Source organism: Ambystoma mexicanum, chromosome 6p (genome assembly GCF_040938575.1).
Source record: "Ambystoma mexicanum isolate Mex_15411 chromosome 6p, UKY_AmexF1_1, whole genome shotgun sequence".
In the NCBI taxonomy this organism is placed as follows: Eukaryota; Metazoa; Chordata; class Amphibia; order Caudata; family Ambystomatidae; genus Ambystoma; species Ambystoma mexicanum.
The window spans coordinates 1,452,590,874-1,452,608,517 of record NC_090935.1 but is presented as its reverse complement, the minus strand read 5'-3'; the positions used below and the strand labels follow the sequence as shown (position 1 = coordinate 1,452,608,517).

Here is a 17,644-nt window from a genome sequence, read left to right as displayed (position 1 = left end):
ACCATGTATTGTTTTTATTTTATATTTCATTATGGTATTGTTTTACGTTGATGAGGCTGGACTCTAAGATGAGGGTGAGGGTAGTGTCCCTGTTCACAGATCTCAGGGTAAAGTGCCTGAACGTAAACATGGGTTGGATTAGGGGTCCTTAACCAGTCAACTAGGATTATAAATGTCACTCCTGGACCCGACAAACAAAGCTGAGTTACAGGGGAGATTTCTCGAGGGTGAAAATGGTAGGCTTGGGGCTCTTGTAAGTGACTCTTTTTTGGCGGTCTCTGAGCTTATCTTCTTCTCTTAGGAAAATCAGTGGTACAGGAATATTAGATGGATCTTAACATCAATTCTCTGAATTTTCAGGGCTTAAACTCCCCAGTGAAGACGAAAAATATTCTGGCTACGCTAGTCTCAATACTAGGCGGATAAACAGGTCTGCTTTCGGGGACTGTGCAAGTATACTGTGCTTGTCTTGCCCTTTCCCTCCTCCTCCTTACCTGAAGTTATGGAGCTGTCCTTTCTTCGCCTTTCTTTCTTTGGCTTTGGATGTCTCCGGTCGAAGAAGAATGGTCTTCCTCGGTCGGAAGCCACCCTGATGCCCTTTTGTAGTTGGCAAGCAGGAGGGGCTTCCTTCCGAAGAAGTCCGGTTCTCAAGAGGAAAAAAGCCCAATGCAGAAAAAAACCTCTTGATAGTAGCAGATCCGGAAAGGTAGGTACTCGAACTACGGGTCCAGAATGCAACAGAGGAGGTTGGCGATTCCTACCCGTGTGGGTAATGGTCCGGAAAGCTTCTATAGCAGATGAGGATCACGTGGAACTCCGTGAAAGGTAGGAGCACACCCGGGAGCAGCAGCCGGGGGCAGCCCGATGGAAGACACGAGCCGAGGGAAACCCGGAAGAGACCTCGGCTGTAGCGAGAGAAGCGGCAGAGCAGGAAACCCGCCAGGACAGAAGGCAAAAGAACTAGGAGGCAAGGAAAAAAAGGAGGGAGCCGGAGGGAAAGCGGAGAGGGAGAAAATGGGGAAGAGCCCAGAAACAAACGTATAACTCACAGAGAGGAGCACAGTGAGTTGCAACGCACAGAGAGGGGAGAGGGGAGGGGTTAAGAGGGAACCGGGAAAGAAAGACTAGACCCACACCCAAACCAGGAAGAGGAAGGACAATCATCGGCTATGTCGTAGCCTACGGGGCCAAAGGCGCCAGGTAAAGCGGCGCATGACAGTATGACCCCCCCCCAACCCCCCAAAAGAGATGCCACCCGGTTTCCCCGGGTGGGATCGGTGGAATCGGCGCACCAACAAGGGAGCATGGACATGTGATCTCAGCTCCCAGGAATCCTCCGTATGAGGATATCCCTTCCAGTGAACGAGATATTCCAGTCTTCCCTTCCGGTACCTGGAATCCTGTATGGAAGCTACCTCGTATTCCTCTGGGTCGACTCCTAAGGGGGGTCTTATGGTAGGGGAAGACCTCTCAAAGGGATCTGATCGATATTCCTTGAGCAGAGAGGAGTGGAACACCGGATGGATCTGTTTCATGTGATCAGGTAGGTGTAGTTTATAGGCTACTGGGTTGATCCGTTTGGAGATGGTGAATGGGCCCACATAGCGAGGAGAAAGTTTTGATCTTTTCAACCAACGAGGTAAGTATCTTGTAGAGAGCCATACCTTGGTTCCTTCCTGCCAGGAGGGGGACGGCAGTCGATGAGGGTTGGCTTGATCGCAGTAACGTTGGCGGGTGTCTAACAGACTCCTTTTGGCTATCTTGTGGGCTTCCGCGATGTTTGTGAGCAAGTTATCAACCGAAGGAATGGATGTAGCCTGCAGATCGCCCAGTAATATAGCTTGAGGGTGGATTCCGTTGGAACAAAAGAATGGACTGAGAGATGTAGAACTGTGTTTACTATTGTTGTACGAAAACTCTGCCAAGGGAAGTAGTGCCACCCAATTATCTTGCTGATGATTTATAAAACACCGGAGGTATTGCTCCAGTGAGGCGTTCAGTCTCTCGGTCTGTCCGTTGGTTTGTGGGTGGGAACCTGACGATAAAGCTCTTTGTACACCTAACTTGGCACAGAGAGTCTTCCAAAATTGAGAAGTATACTGACTTCCTCGGTCAGATATGATCTTAATTGGAAGACCATGTAGACGGAATATGTCTCGGATAAACACCGCAGCCATCTCGGTAGCAGTAGGCACCCCAGGAAGGGGAGTGAAATGTGCCATCTTGGTAAAAGTGTCAACTGTAACCATAATACATGTGCATCCTTCTGATTGCGGTAGTTCAACTATGAAATCTGTGGTTATGGTAAACCAAGGTCTTTCAGGGATAGGGTCGTGATGTAACAAACCCAAGGGCCTTCTGGTATCATATTTTGACATGCAACATGTGGGACAGGTCTACACATAGCTTTGAGTGTCTCTCCGTAACCCAGGCCACCAAAACTGCCGTTGCAGTAACTCAATGGTATTAGTGACCCCTCTGTGTCCTGCTACCGGACTGTCATGACACCATTCAAGTGCCTGGCGTCTGGTCTCAGGATCAGGCAGAAACAACCTTTGGTTACGAAAGCACCGACCTTCTCTGTGAGCCACATCTAGAGGTAAGGGAGAATAAGAAATCGTGGCCCTTCTCACCTTTTGGAGAAAAGAGGATACCGCATTGATGATCCTTTTTGGATGGAACATATACTCCGGCCTGCTATAAACAACCCTGCCTGGCATAGGTTGACGTGAAAGGGCATCTGCTAGGACGTTTTTAGTTCCAGGTAGGTACGTTATGCTGAACTCGTACTGGGAAAAAAATGTGCCCATCTGGCCTGCCTGGAATTCACACACTCCATTTGTTGCAATACCCTTAAGTTCTTATGGTCCGTTCTTATGATGAAGGGATGAGCCGAGCCTTGGAGTAAGTGACGCCATTCTTCACACGCTGTCTTCATCGCCAATAACTCCTTTTCAAGGACTGAATAATTCGTCTGGCTGGGTGTCAACGTCTTCGAAAGGTAGGCTATGGGATGTTCTAAACCCTCATGTTCCTGTAAAAGGACTGCCCCTAAGGCAGCCGCTGAGGCATCCGTCTCAACGATGAACGGTAGGGTTTGGTCGGGTTGATGTAGAACGGGTGCCGAGCAGAAGGCGATCTTGAGTTGGTTAAAAGCTTGATTGGCCTCCTCAGTCCACTTGAAAGGATGGGTCCCCTTTTTGAGAAGGGCCGTTATGGGTAATAATGTCTTGGAGAATCCAGAGATGAACTTCCGATAAAAGTTGCTCAAACCCAAGAATCTTTGAACATCTTTTACTGAATTTGGTGTTGGCCAATCTAGGATGGCGGTGACCTTTTTGGGATCCATCCGGACTCCTTCTCAGGACAAGAAAAATCCTAAGTAGGGAATAGTGGATACTTGAAAAAGGCATTTGTTAAGGTTTATTAACAGCTTGTGTTCTTGGAGCCTTAGAATGACCTGACGTAGATGAATTTGGTGTTCAGACTGCGATGTCGAGTAGACAAGGATATCGTCTAAATAAACAATGGTGTTGAGAAAAAGGAGGTCTGAAAAAATACGGTCCATGAACCTTTGAAATGCCGCAGGGGCATTGACCAGGCCAAATGGCATGACACGATACTCAAAGAGGCCGAACGGGGTCCGGAAAGCCGTCTTCCATTCATCTCCCGCTCAGACCCTTAAGAGATGGTAGGCTTGTAGGAGATCCAGTTTAGAAAATATCGTTGCCCCCTGTATGGCTTGCAATACATCCTTTATCAGGGGCATGGGGTACCGGTCTCGAACAGTGACACTATTGAGACCACGATAGTCTATGCAGGGACGGAGCTCTTGAGAATCTTTCTTTGGGACGAAGAATAGTGAGGCCCCAGCAGGAGAACGGGAGGGTTGGATCAGACCGTTCTGAAGGTTCTCATCTAGGTACTTCCGCAGCACTTCCTTTTCTTTGAGGGACAAGGAGAACATCCTACCGAATAGTACAATCGCATCCGGAACTAAATCAATAGAGCAATCCTCTGGCCTGTGTGGGGGTAGTGCTTGAGGACCTTCGCAGTCGAACACCCCCTTAAGGTCTGTCAAGAAGGCTGGAATAGGAATGATTTCTGCAGCTGTTATAGCCATAGATTCTGCTGGGACCATGTCTATTTTGGCGAAGTTATTCTTCAGGAGGCAAGTTTGTTTACAGTAGTCAGAAGAAAAGGCCATCTGGTTCTTCATCCAATCTATGACCGGATTATGTTTCCGGAGCCAAGTTATGCCCAGTATGACTGGAAAATGTGCTGCCTGTATTAGGTCAAATTGGATGGTCTCTTCGTGGTGCGTGACCGACATAGTCAAGGGAACCGTGGAATGAGTTATCAGACCGGAACAAAGTGGCTTGCCATCAACTCCCCCCACCTTCTGATTCTCTTCCTTCACTTGTGTCTCGATGCCCTTCCGTTTGGCCCAGGATATGTCCATAAAACAGCCAGAGGCCCCGCAGTCCACTAGTGCTAGTACTTCTAGTCTTCCATTCTTGGTTTGAAGCTGGATACCCATTACCATGAGTCGGTTATCATCAGAAGGCAAAGTAGTGGTAATGGCTAAAGTAACATAGGGACCTCTTGATGTACCTCGGAAATCGGCCTCTTCTAATTCCGAGGTTGGTCGTTTCCCTGGCGCCGTGGGGGTACAAGAGGGCAGTCCCGTAATAAGTGTTTGGCCGAGCCACAATACATACAAAGGTTATGATCCTTTCTTCTCTTTCTTTCCTCCAAACTTAAAGGACCTCTCATGATACCGATCTGCATTGGTTCTTCATGTACCGTGGCAGGTGAAGAAGGTGCGGAGGAACTGGGAATAGGGGAATCCAATCTGACGGAAATGCCGCGGTTCTTGCGCCGCTCAGACCGTCTTTCATTCAAACTGAAGTCAATCTGAAGTACAGTGGAAATCAAGTCGGAAAGAGTTGCTGGTCTAGGTGACCGTGCCAGTTCGTCTTTGAGTTCCTCCCTAAGTCCTCTGCGGAATATGGCATATTGGGCAGTGTTAAGTCAGCAGTTCAGAAGTGCCTTGCCGAATGTCCAACAGCTCTTCACTGGCTACCTGGGCTGATTCCTGTTGTTCAAATGCAGCCTTGAACTGGGCGGTAAAGGCGCCATAATCCTGTAGCAGGGGACTGCCGCTAGTAACTAAAGGCGCAGCCCAGGCCAACGCATTGCCCGTAAGGTTAGAGATCAGAAATCCTATGCATGCCTTATCGGAGACAAAGGACTGAGGACGGAAAGTAAAATGTATTATGCAAGCTTCCATGAAGTCTTTGAACTTGCGAGGTGATCCATCGTATTTACCAGAAGTAAGGGGTAGTGGAGGTAATTCGGACCGCAATTGTTCCCGGGCATCAATGGTTTGTCTAAGAGTAGCGTTCTCATTCTTTAGAGTCTGCATTTCTTGGATCAAAGCTTGTACGGCATTGACAACTTCCTGCAACTGTTCGGCTGTAGCCATCACAATGTTTTTGTTGGGGCGTTGCAATCTCTCAATACTAGGCGGATAAACAGGTCTGCTTTCGGGGACTGTGCAAGTATACTGTTCCGAAACTCTGCTTGTCTTGCCCTTTCCCTCCTCCTCCTCCTCCTCACCTGAAGTTATGGAGCTGTCCTTTCTTCGCCTTTCTTTCTTTGGCTTTGGATGTCTCCGGTCGAAGAGGAATGGTCTTCCTCGGTCGGAAGCCACCCTGATGCCCTTTTGTAGTTGGCAAGCAGGAGGGGCTTTCTTCCGAAGAAATCCGGTTCTCAAGAGGAAAAAAGCCCAATGCAGAAAAAAACCTCTTGATGGTAGCAGATCCGGAAAGGTAGGTACTCGAACTACGGGTCCCAGAATGCAACAGAGGAGGTCGGCGATTCTTACCCGTGTGGGTAATGGTCCGGAAAGCTTCTATAGCAGATGAGTATCACGTGGAACTCAGTGAAAGGTAGGAGCACACCCGGGAGCAGCAGCCCGGGGCAGCCCGATGGAAGACACGAGCCGAGGGAAACCCGGAGGAGACCTCGGCTGCAGCGAGAGAAGCGGCGGAGCAGGAAACCCGCCAGGACAGAAGGCAAAAGAACTAGGAGGCAAGGAAAAAAAGGAGGGAGCCGGAGGGAAAGCGGAGAGGGAGAAAACGGAGAAGAGCCCAGAAACTAACGTATAACTCACGGAGAGGAGCACAGTGAGTTGCAACGCACAGAGAGGGGGGAGGGGAGGGGTTAAGAGGGAACCGGGAAAGAAAGACTAGACCCACACCCAAACCAGGAAGAGGAAGGGCAATCATCGGCTATGTCGTAGCCTACGGGGCCAAAGGCGCCAGGTACAGCGGCGCATGACAGCTCGTGAAGCTGGGTTTCGGATATAGCTCTGCTCCAGGAGACGCATATCCTTAGGACGGGTTGGCCCAGATTAAAATCAGCTTGGTTCCCTCCACAATAATTGGCCCCCGCAGCACATAAGAATGCGGGGGTAGCACTTTGAATTAATAAGGCAGTATCTTTTAGGAAGTTGGCCGAGATTAAGGATAGCCAAGGCAGATTTGTGGTGGTTAACATAAAATGTGGAGGGAAAGACTTATCAGTTTTCTTGTTATTTGGCCCCAGTCAGCATCATGAACAGTTTTACGCTCATATATGCCCATGGATAATTAAATTCCAGAGAGGAGAACTGGGGCAGGTGTGTAATGTAATAATGAATGAGATCTTAGACTGGTCTTGTTCCACACTCACAGGCGGAAAACGGTTAATAGCACAAGTGATGGAGGGCATAAACTTGGTGGACGTATGGAGGCACTTTGACTCAACTCAGAGGGACTCCACACATTACATCTTCATAGTAGCTATTAAAGATTAGATTACTTGTCCATTACTATCCTAGGGTTCCAGTTCCTCGATTGCACCCACCACAGTCACAGATTATTATCCTATTTTATTACAGTTATATCTAAACAGCCTGCAAACTTACAAACCTTTTCATTGGTGTAACTAATGGCTCCCTCCTAAGAGATCCAGAATATCATGCCACAATTTCCACAAGAATCACCCAATATTTTTTGGGAGAACCCAGACATAGCCACCGTGTGGGAGGCCTTTAACTCTAAAATCAGGGGTTACCTTTAATATTAATCAGGTTTCACAGAGGAAAAAAGCACAGCAGGAGGATATAGAGAAGCAAGTGCATAAATTGGAAGCTCAATCTAAACTTTAAAGTTTGAGGAGAATATATAGACGGAAACAAACCACAAGAGCGGAGAGGAAGTTGTTATGGGCCTCTGAAATCTCCTATAAACTGTAAAAAACTAAGCAATATTATTTCAGTTCTTCCAATAAAGCGTCACGACAGCTGGCCTATAAGCTAAAAACTCAGCACGTGAGGAATACAATAGAAGCACTACTGGATAGAGAGGGGAAGTGCAGAAAACAGAATGTGCTAAGATGAATATTCTCTTCCCACACTATAGGGAGTTGTTTCATTCGGAACAATTGGATGAGAATTTGCAAGAGTTGTTTATCCGAACAGCGACCCTCCTGAAACTATCAGAACAGGATATAGAGGCCTTAGAAATCCCAATTTCCCCAGAGGAAGTCACACAGGTTATACAATGTTTGTCAGTGAGCAAGGCACAGCGGCCAAATAGCTTCTCAGCTTTCTTTTATAAGCGATTCTCAAAGTTTTTATTTCCTTGCATAGTTTCCCTTTTTAATAGATTCCTGAAGAAAGAGGTGATCACTCCATCATGGGGGTCACGACTCTGTCATTGCTGATAAAGCAAGGGGAAGGTCGCGACTAAATGCAAATCTTGTAGACCAATTGCGGTACTCAATTATGATGCTTGGATCTACTCTAAATTTCTGGAAAACTTATTGGCAGCGGTTCTTTTGGGCCTTATTCATATTGAACAGATGGGTGTCATTTCTGGGAGACAAACTGTCAAGACTGTCACAAGTATCGGAAATGTTCGCTTGCTCTTCACCTGATTCTTCCTTACTTGAAGAGGGGGATCCTTTCTTCACTTCCTTCCTTCTTTCCTTCCTTTCTTCTTCTTCTTCAATGTCTATCTTTCCTTAAAGAGATATAGTCTTGTCATGGAGGGAAGCCACTATGTCTGCTTGGGAGAACAGGGGGACTAGGGGATCCTCTCCCGGTACAGCCGGGCTGGCTAAAAGCCAATAAAGGCAAAAACCCCAGGAATATTGCAGCGTGGTGTAGATCCAATGGATGCTTCAGGTAAGGACCCTGAAGAAGATCAAAGCCTGAATGTTAGGGAAGAGAACCTTAGCCAGCAGGAGACAGAAAAGGTAAGTCTTGAGGCAAACGGAGGAGGAACTCTCAGGAGAAAAGAGGGAGAAAGGGATCCGGAGAACAGAAAGAGAATCCAGGAGAGCCAGAGGGCGTAGGAGACCACAGCGGCAAAGAAGCACCACACGGGAGATGGGAGGGGAGGAGAAACGAGGACAAGCGAGAGGCAAGCGAGAAAGGCTCACAGAAAACACAAGGAAAACCGTGAACAAACATTTTACCCGTAGAGGGGAGTCAGAGGGTTCCAACGTGCAGCGCCGTGTCTTCAGTGCAAGGATATTCCAAACGGTGGCAGCCATTTTGGGAACAACTAGAGCGTTCCCACACGTTCAGTCAGATACGTGACGGCACGCTAATGGCGTAAAGACCATCTGCTCCAGAGGCGCCGCGGGGTGAGCGCCGTGACAGAAACACATGATAATATCCGCAGGGCAGTTAACATTATTGACTAGACTAAATACCATGGCACCTCCTTGGTAGTATTGTAGTAACATGCTGAAAAGGCATTTGACTGTATCGACTGGTTTGGGTCTAATTTTGTAAAGTTCATTCTATCTAACTATGTCCTCCTGTCTGCGAAAATAAAGCTGAACGGTCATCTCTCTGAACCAATACCATTAACAAGGGACACCCCTGTTCCCATTATTGTTTGCATTATCTATGGAACCATTAGCCCAGAGGGTCCATTCCCACACCCATATCAAGGGGATCGAAATAACCAAACCCCATCATAAGATAGCACTGTACACTGACAATCTATTGTTCTGCATGCATAACCTTTAAAATAAACTTTTCTAAATCACATATTTTAAACATTACTGAGTCACACCTGGTAGAAAACACGTTGAAAGCGAGATATGGCTTTCAGTGGAACCGGGCCTCACTACAATATCTGGGAGTTCACTTGATGACTACCCATATACTGCTGTATTAACAGAATTTCCGGGCACTATTGTGATGAATCCTACAGACTCCTCACTAATTCCCTGCCAAAAGTCTCCTCCCAGGTGGCTAGGGAAAGGCAGACAATTTCTGATCCTGACCTTGGGGGTGGTGTTCTGCAGGAGGATCACCTTGGAGGAGAAAAGGCCCAGGGGAATGAGAGGACTCTGTGGGATGTGTGAGAAACCTGAAGGCGTCTCATCCACTAGTCCCCGGGGATCTGTCATCCAGGTGGCCAGGACACAGCCATCGCTATTGGAACCAGTTCCTGGAGGTGGACCAGTGCAGGAGGATCACCTGGATGAGGGTCTTCAGGCAGTAGAAGTGGGAAACCGAAGGGTGAGACGCTGTATCCCCTTTCCTGTGACACCTTTTCCCCATCCTACCAGGTAGGATACATGGAAACTCACCCCCATCCCCCTTTCCGACACAAACACTTTCTCACGGACACTTCATCGTGAGCAGCAATGGACTAACACCAGAGCCGTATACCTGGCATGTTCCAACGCCTTAGTCAGGCAAAATCAGGCAATTACTAATCATTAGACACACCTGACTCCCATCACACTTCGCCACATGGATAAAAGGTGCAGCACGAAAACAGACTCTGAGCGAGGATGAGCACACGAGGAAGCAGCAGTTCCAAGGTGGCGATTCAACACATGGAGAAAGGCAGCGAGACCGGAAAGGATTTCCCGGAGGGAAGAACCCTTGACCTCCAGAAACTGCTATTTTCACGACCCTTGGAAAGTGAGAAGCCTAAGACAAGGAACTGAAGCTGAGCAGACCTACGCTGTGCATCATAAGTATCTGTGGCGCTCCTGTGTCGATAAGCCAGGCCAGGACGAGCGATTGCCGCCATGGTACTGTCCTTGGCTCCCATAGGAAAGCCGAGCCAGTAAAAGCAGCACAGCCAGTGAGTCAGAGAAACTGATACAAAATCACCCTATGTTTGAAACAAGGTTACAAGCGGCGACATTGTATGAAGAATTGCACAAAGAGTGTGTATGAAGCGCATGTAATAAGAAGTACAAAGAATCGGAAACTAAAGGAGTGATTCAACTGTTGAAAGCTAAAGCAAATACTGTATACAGGGTGGTCCGGCACAAAGGGAGTGCTCATTTGTAGGTCTCTGTTGAGTATCTCACTGAAGGGAAACTGCGTTGTCAGAAAAGACCTTTAAATCAAAGTGGTCCTGCAGCGGGTCAAATTAAAACCCATGAACAATCGTAACCCAGCTGAGGAAAACTAGTTGAATGTGAAGAGGGATCTGAGCCCAGCTGAGGGGGATCCGCGGTGAACCGTGAGTCACCCGAGAAGGAACAGTTTTGGAAATAATACAAGGAAAAAGAATCTGAGCCCGACTAAGGGGTTCCATGTAATAATGTCGCCACAAAAATATCGCCATACAAAGTCGATCCAGGTAGAAACATCCAAGATTGTTTAGTTATGTTTTGAATATCAGGCCCTCCGAAACAAGAGACTTTGATGAAACAAGAGACTTGAGAACGGAAGGCCCTGATTCTGGAATTGCAATTATATTCTTGTATCGCAGACGCCAGAGTGTAAAATTTGCTCAGACTGAACCCCTTTACCCCGTGCTGAAAACGTGGGGAAGGGAGGCCAATGGCCTAAGTATCCTGATTATCATTTTTTAACACTTCTTTATTTTCATGAACTACACCCCCACACTATTTGTAACAAGTAGTAAGGATGGCAATAGTTTTTTTTGTATAGGCCCTTTTATTTGACAATACTCCATTAGGACTGCATTCTTTATTATTTGATGGTCATCTTAGATTTAGGTTGAGATAGGCGTTTATCACCCCTCTTTGAGAGTTCAATAAACACCCTTGAACAGTGGTCACTTGTGTCTGTCTAACTTTGATACCATACCTTCCTTACAGATGAGACGCAGTATTTGTCTTCCTTTCGGGAGGATGGCTCCGCAATGCCACAATATGTACTGGCTTGTTGTAATATCCATCTTGTTGTTCCACTATAAACCTGTGTAAATAGAAATGAAAATTATCCCAGGCTTTGGGAGAAATCAAAACTGGTTTATAATTCGGGAGACATGTAAAACTAAAGACCTCCCTAACACCCAAAGGTACAATGAAAGGAAATGTATGAGTAACAGCTTAACAGAATTGACTTTCCCTTTTCAAACAGGGCTGATGACTAATCCTTATGATGATCCCTCGAAGAATAGTATAAAGAACACACAGGATTAAAAATAGAACAACAGAAACTCAAACACCTATTTTTTCCATTAGGAACTTCAAATCCCATAATTCCCTAAGTGCTGGGACGAAGAAGAGGGCTGAAAAGGTACGATGTTGCAGGAGTGGTCAGCTCATTAATGTAGATGACCCACACCTGAGGGAGACCGAGAGGCTTAAAAGGTCCCTATAGGTGGAGGCCATTTGAGAGTTGTCATCGTGGGAGAGGAGCAAAGGAAGAAAGAAGCACAAGCAGCATGGTCTGTGCTGGTAGTCCAGACAGAAGCTGGAGGAGAGAGAAGACGCCAGGACCACTGTTTGGCAGATATCAGCTGCCGATACCGAGAGGGTTTGTGTCTCCAGAAGTCGGAAGTGCAGAGCCCACACAGTGGGAAGCATGCAGGAGGGAAGCTTGCCCCCTTGTGACCTCTTCTGCAGAGGCTGCATGGCAGGAAACGTGCAGGAGGCTGTCTCAGGTGGTTGGCATGCTCCACCGGGGGCCTGAAGGCTGTCTCTGGTGGCTGGTGTGCACCAGAGGGCCTCCGGAGCAGGGAGAGCGCCAATAGAAGGTGGCGTGGGCAAAGGCAAACTAACAGAAGCAGTTTGCCACGTTGCGAGGAGCCACAGTAGCAGAAGTCCTGTAAGCGGCGAGGGGAATGGAGGTGCGCGTCTTACTCAGTGAGTTCTCAAGCTGGCAGTGACCCTGGAGGGCTGCGTCCCCACTAGCATAGCAAAAGCAATGCGTTTGTTGAGTGAGCAACGCTCGCGTATCGGTAAACATAGTTCAGAAAATATTTTTTAATACCGGACTATTGCAAAGCAGCACTTGCATATGAGTGAAAGTATTTCCCATGTTGATTTTGAATACCGAACAATTGCAAAGCAGCACAAGCAGCACTCGCAGGTGAGTGAAATTGATTCCCAAGTTAATTATGAATACTGAACTAGAGAAAAGCAGCAGAAGTCTATTATAACTTAGCCAATTGACAGTAACCTTAAACGTTTGAGTCTGCGGGAAAACCCAGCCACAAGAGGGGGCAACGGTATTGAGAGTTAATACCTACAAGCATTGCCCAAGCCAGGAGTGACTAAGACCAAGGCAAATACAATCCAGCCAATATTGCCAACAACAGAAGGGGACTAATGCAAGGTCTATCCGCTCTGAAGCGTATTGCTCATACTTTGTACAGCATATGGTACATGCTGGGATGAACACACATTGCCAAAACCAAGGGAGAAGCAGGATGAGATCAGGTCCCTGTCAGTCATTGGTTACTTGTATAGTGGGGAAACAAGAGTGGTAAAAAGGCTGCCCATCTGGGAAAAGATATCCATAGGGAGAGGAGCATCATTACAGTGAGTATTAAAGAACACCAATGTGAATCTTGTTTTCCCTGAAAACTTGTTGAAAGTTTTGAAGCTGCAATTTGTTGAATACTGTGAAGCTGTTGTGAACCTCTTGTCAGTTCATCTGAACCACAAAATCACTTGTTGTGAAATGCTGTTCTGGCAGGGGAGTATACCTGGATGGCAAATCTTTGACGTTGTAGGCCTGGCATGGCAGTAGACCAGGTGAATTTTGAAGAAGTGCTACTAGGTGGTCCTGACAAAGACAATTTATGTTTGTGGTGCTAAAGAAAGAGTGGCGTAGAGCTGTTACAAAGAAGCTATATTTCTTTAGAAGCTATCAGCGTGGTAAAAATCCTCCTGACCAAGACAATTATTGTTGCTATTGATGAACAAAAGAACCTCTTCAAAGAAGAGGAAGAGCCTTATATCTTCTGTGTTGGAACTTTCTATTGACAAGTTGAAGTTGCATCGAACTGTATTAGAACTTGGTTGCAAACCAAGATTTCCTTGTGTTCTTTTCTTGAATTGTGAAACAGAATCACGTTTAAACCTGGGGAAGGGGAGTTTGCCCAGCTTATCAAGAGAGACTGTGGTTGCATTGTGAATTGAATCATATTTCAACCGCCATGTATTTCATTATTCATTTGTTATTTGTATAAGTATGAGGGACAGATATCCTTTGCTGGAGTGTTTCCTTTAGTTTATTTTAAGCAGGGAAATCCTCGTCAGGGTAGGGATAGTGAGGCGTTTATCAAACCTTTTATTATAATAAAATGCCATTTGTTGAGAAAACTTCACAATGTGGTCCGCCTCACATTTCTGACCCCTCGCACTATGTCTTGTACGCTAGGTGTGGGCCTCTCTCCCACTATACACGATTCTCGGATCTAGGTGTAGCCTCCATCTCTGTTTAATATATGCGGATACCTGCTACAGTATGAAAGCTAGGCCCATTGGTATAGGACTCTCAATTCTAGACCTGGACATATATTGCCAGAGTCGAGCAATCTTGGAGCCTACAGTACGTATATCTTCACACAACTGGTGTGGACACAGGCCGCAGGCACAGCTAAGCATCCATGCACGATAGAATATGGCTATGGCCAAGCACATCCGGTCTAGTGCACACATAGCCATCCAGACACACACCTGACGTACCTGAACACCTCTGCCACTAGCATACAGCGACCACAGCCCGAAACGAAATTGGTATAGCTGGCCTCACATAGACTCTCTCAACAATAGCAATCTATCTCCAACCCTCAACAGCACCCACCCATGTGTCTGACTTCTCTTGGGCTACTTCGTCGAGCCTTGCCAGCCACCCAAGTCCTAGAACGGCAACATGCACACATGCATCTCCTAAGCTAAACTCCCTAGAATTTCCAACCACATCGACTACAGTCATCAAGGCCGTTCAACCGAGGAAAAAGCACATTGAGAGCACACAAGTGGGGAAAGAGTGCTATCTAAATAACCAAATACAATACAATACAATGCACAAATTAGATGGGTGACATTTACGATGGGCTAAACAAGACATCTCCTGGTTGGGGAGGGTTACGGCAGTAAAGATTACCCTTTTACCTAGGCTTTTATATTTGATGCAAGCCCTTCCGGTAATAATCTGAAAAGGATCCTTCAAGATCTTCAAACGCATATTTTTTGGTTTATATGGGTCATGAAAACACCCAAGATTTCCCACCACACGATAATGGCAGAGAGGGCGAGAGGAGGACTAGGAGTACCGTAATTGGAAAGTTATTTCTACGCAGCCCAGATAGCCCCATTTCATGATAGCTGTTCATACTGTGATACCAAACTATGGGTCGGAATAGAGCAGCAGGGATTGGGAATGGCGATTCATGATTGCTGCTGAATTCCCCAAGGATGAGGCAGCATCCTAAAATGATAAAATGCCAGTCACAAAGACATCGAACTATTGCTGAGATAGAGGAAGGAGAAAATATAACACAACTATACTCCCTTCACCACTCGCACCATTTGGAGGAATCAAGAATTCTCCCCAGGCTTGAATCCAAACACATTTTAATCTTTGAAAGGAGGGAGCTCTAAAGAAGATGGGCCAACTATTTGTAGATGGGAGAGCTATGACATTTACTGAATGCAAACAAACATTTACCATCCGGGCGACAACCAAATATACTTTTATAAAGCTGTGGAATTGGATCTGTAATTCTAAAATAACTGGGGAGGGAAGTATGGACACCACAAAATTTGAGGGCTTGTTTATTGGGGACTCACCAGATCGAAAGAGCTCTACCCTATACAAGATACTTAATGGCAACCGCTTTAAGCCCCCCATGCTTATTATGACTAAATGGGAGGAGGATATTGGTGCCCCTATAGATGATTTCATCAAACCAAAAAGGTGATGGCTGGCAAGTTTAGAATTAATCTTAAACTCTGGAATTGCTCTGGGCAACCCTCCAGACCATCATTCTTCACCTGCCAAGCCATTACAAAAGGAGAAAGACAATATGCAAATCAGGCTTGGTCCCACCCCAAAAGGGGCAGTCAAGCCGAACTGCTTGGTCACATCCTTTCTGCATGAGCCACAAGCATCCCCAAACATGTTTCGGCCTTCTTGGATGATTTGACATGGTGGAATATCTGGAGCAGAGCGTCCAAATCTGCATGATGTGTACAAATGAAAGAAAATAGCTATAAAATGATGTCTACAACTAAAAGAAAATATGAATCCATTGGCATCCCAGAGTTGTTGGAGATGCGACCAAGCTCGCGGTACAGTGTTTCACATTTGGTGGTTTTGTGCTCTCATTTAAGAATACTGGAAGAAGGTACTTTCTCACTTTAAGAAGATAATGGGGGTTGACCTACCATTAGATCCTGTGGTAGTCTTACTGGGAAATAAGACTTGGAGGGTGGCTATAAATTATCATGTGAAAGTGGAGGACTGGTAACCCACTTATTGGTCGCAGCCAGTATTACAGTAGCCCATAGCTGGAAGGTAAACACAGCCCCTGATATTCAAGAATGGTGGTCTAGGATATGGTGTGCAGTTGCCATGAATAAAATTGAGGTTTCCATTCGGAGTGAGATGCCAACACTCCAGGATACCTGGTATTCATTTATTAGATTTGTTCAATAAAATGGCTTCCCGAATGTGCATCATAAACCCAATGATATGCAGGCATATACGTTGTTTTAAAGTGATCTTGATGTTTGTAAAGGTTATTGTGGAAATGGTCTGTGGCAGTACAGAGGGAAAGTCTATACTCTACTCTTCATAATATTTTAGACTAGCAAAAAGTACCCGTTCTCCTTACGGATTCTGTGGACCGGCATGACAACACTCTCATCAATTGTTGAAAATCAATGATCCTGTAGGTCACTGTTCCAATTTGCTTATCACTTGATGTGCTTCGCACTCTGAAGTAAACTGCACTGAGAATGGGCGTGTGTGGCTGACTGACATACCCCAGAGCAGACGTTGGGGGAGGCGAGAGTTAGCGTGCTGCTGCACAGTGGGACCTACCTTGCTCTCTACCCACCTTTTGCCTCACCCTGGCGTGGTGCAGTTCGTTGCGGTGCATGCAGTGCAAATGTCCCAGAAACCGTGCATTCTGGGACCACATTGATATTTTGCCAATTTCAGACACCCGACATATGTGTGAAGGTGCTAAAATCCAGGTAAAAGGTATGGGGTGTCTAAATGTCATATAACCAGTAATGTCTGAAGGGTCCTAACAGGTAACTATGCAAAATGTGGTGCATATTGGTGAAATGGTGAAACAGTGTGGAATTGTATAAGGAACAAGGCTTCGCCAAGCCACAAACCCAGCCACAAACCCACAAATGTTCACTTTTATAACGATAGATAGATAGATAGATAGATAGATAGATAGATAGATAGATAGATAGATAGATAGATAGATAGATAGATAGATAGATAGATAGATAGATAGATAGATAGATAGATATACAGCCTCAAAGTGGTTTCCTTTTTTGTGTGCATTTTTTATGTTTTAGTTTTGTTGCTTTTGTTGTGATGGATCGCATTGGGGTGACCAGTTGGGGGTATTAATCATAAAATGTTGAGGTTGTATCATACAAACCTGCAGTAACTCTTGATGGCTAAGTTGTTATTGGTGCAGATCCAGATCCAAGATCCCTTTGTGGTTAAATATGTGATGTACTTATAGTTTACATAAAATCAATAAAGAATTATTGGAGAGATTTGCAAAGGAGGCAGGGGGCGGGGGGTCTGATCCCAGGACACTAATAAGAGATGGCATGAGTCCCATAGCTTCTTATTTAACTGCTAAAGCATAGTGCTTAAACCTGGCACAAAGTGAATGAGGTTTCCAAGAGTTAGTAAATAATAAGGTAAACTAAAATAACCCCTTATTCATACTAGTCAGTAACTGTTTATGCGTAACATGTATATATTTTATTAAACAGGACATGCTGCTGTTGTAGTATGCATAGAAGAAGACGAAGAGGCCTACTCCACTGACCATACAGATGTAGAAATCATAGAGTCTGTGAGCAGTCCAGCAGGTGAGTTAACAAGACTTTCATGCTATGAATTGAAGATGTTAAAGGTGCCACACTTGCTCCTCTAGTGCCCGAAGGCTCTTAATTACACTGCCATGCATCTCCTGATTGGGAGAGCTGCATTGATATTTGTTTGTCTCAAAATCACAGTCATCCACAAATAACCCTCTGGAGATCCCAAACTCACTCCTATTGGGAATAAACCCTTTCATACAGTTAGTTCATGTATGTATTTATTTATTTATTACATTTATATAGCGCACCCAACCCTTGGGCATCT

General features: G+C 45.9%; 1 protein-coding gene across 2 annotated transcripts in view; it reads left to right on the top strand.

Annotated features, from left to right (window-relative positions):
- Positions 1 to 17,644, top strand: part of LOC138510513 (zinc finger protein 567-like) — a 252,011-nt gene that overhangs the window by 208,883 nt on the left and 25,484 nt on the right. For both annotated transcript variants that reach the window (XM_069626217.1, XM_069626216.1), the window contains exon 7: positions 17,269 to 17,367. In XM_069626217.1, coding sequence (XP_069482318.1) covers positions 17,269 to 17,367 — 99 coding nt within the window. The remainder of the gene's footprint in view (positions 1 to 17,268; positions 17,368 to 17,644) is intronic.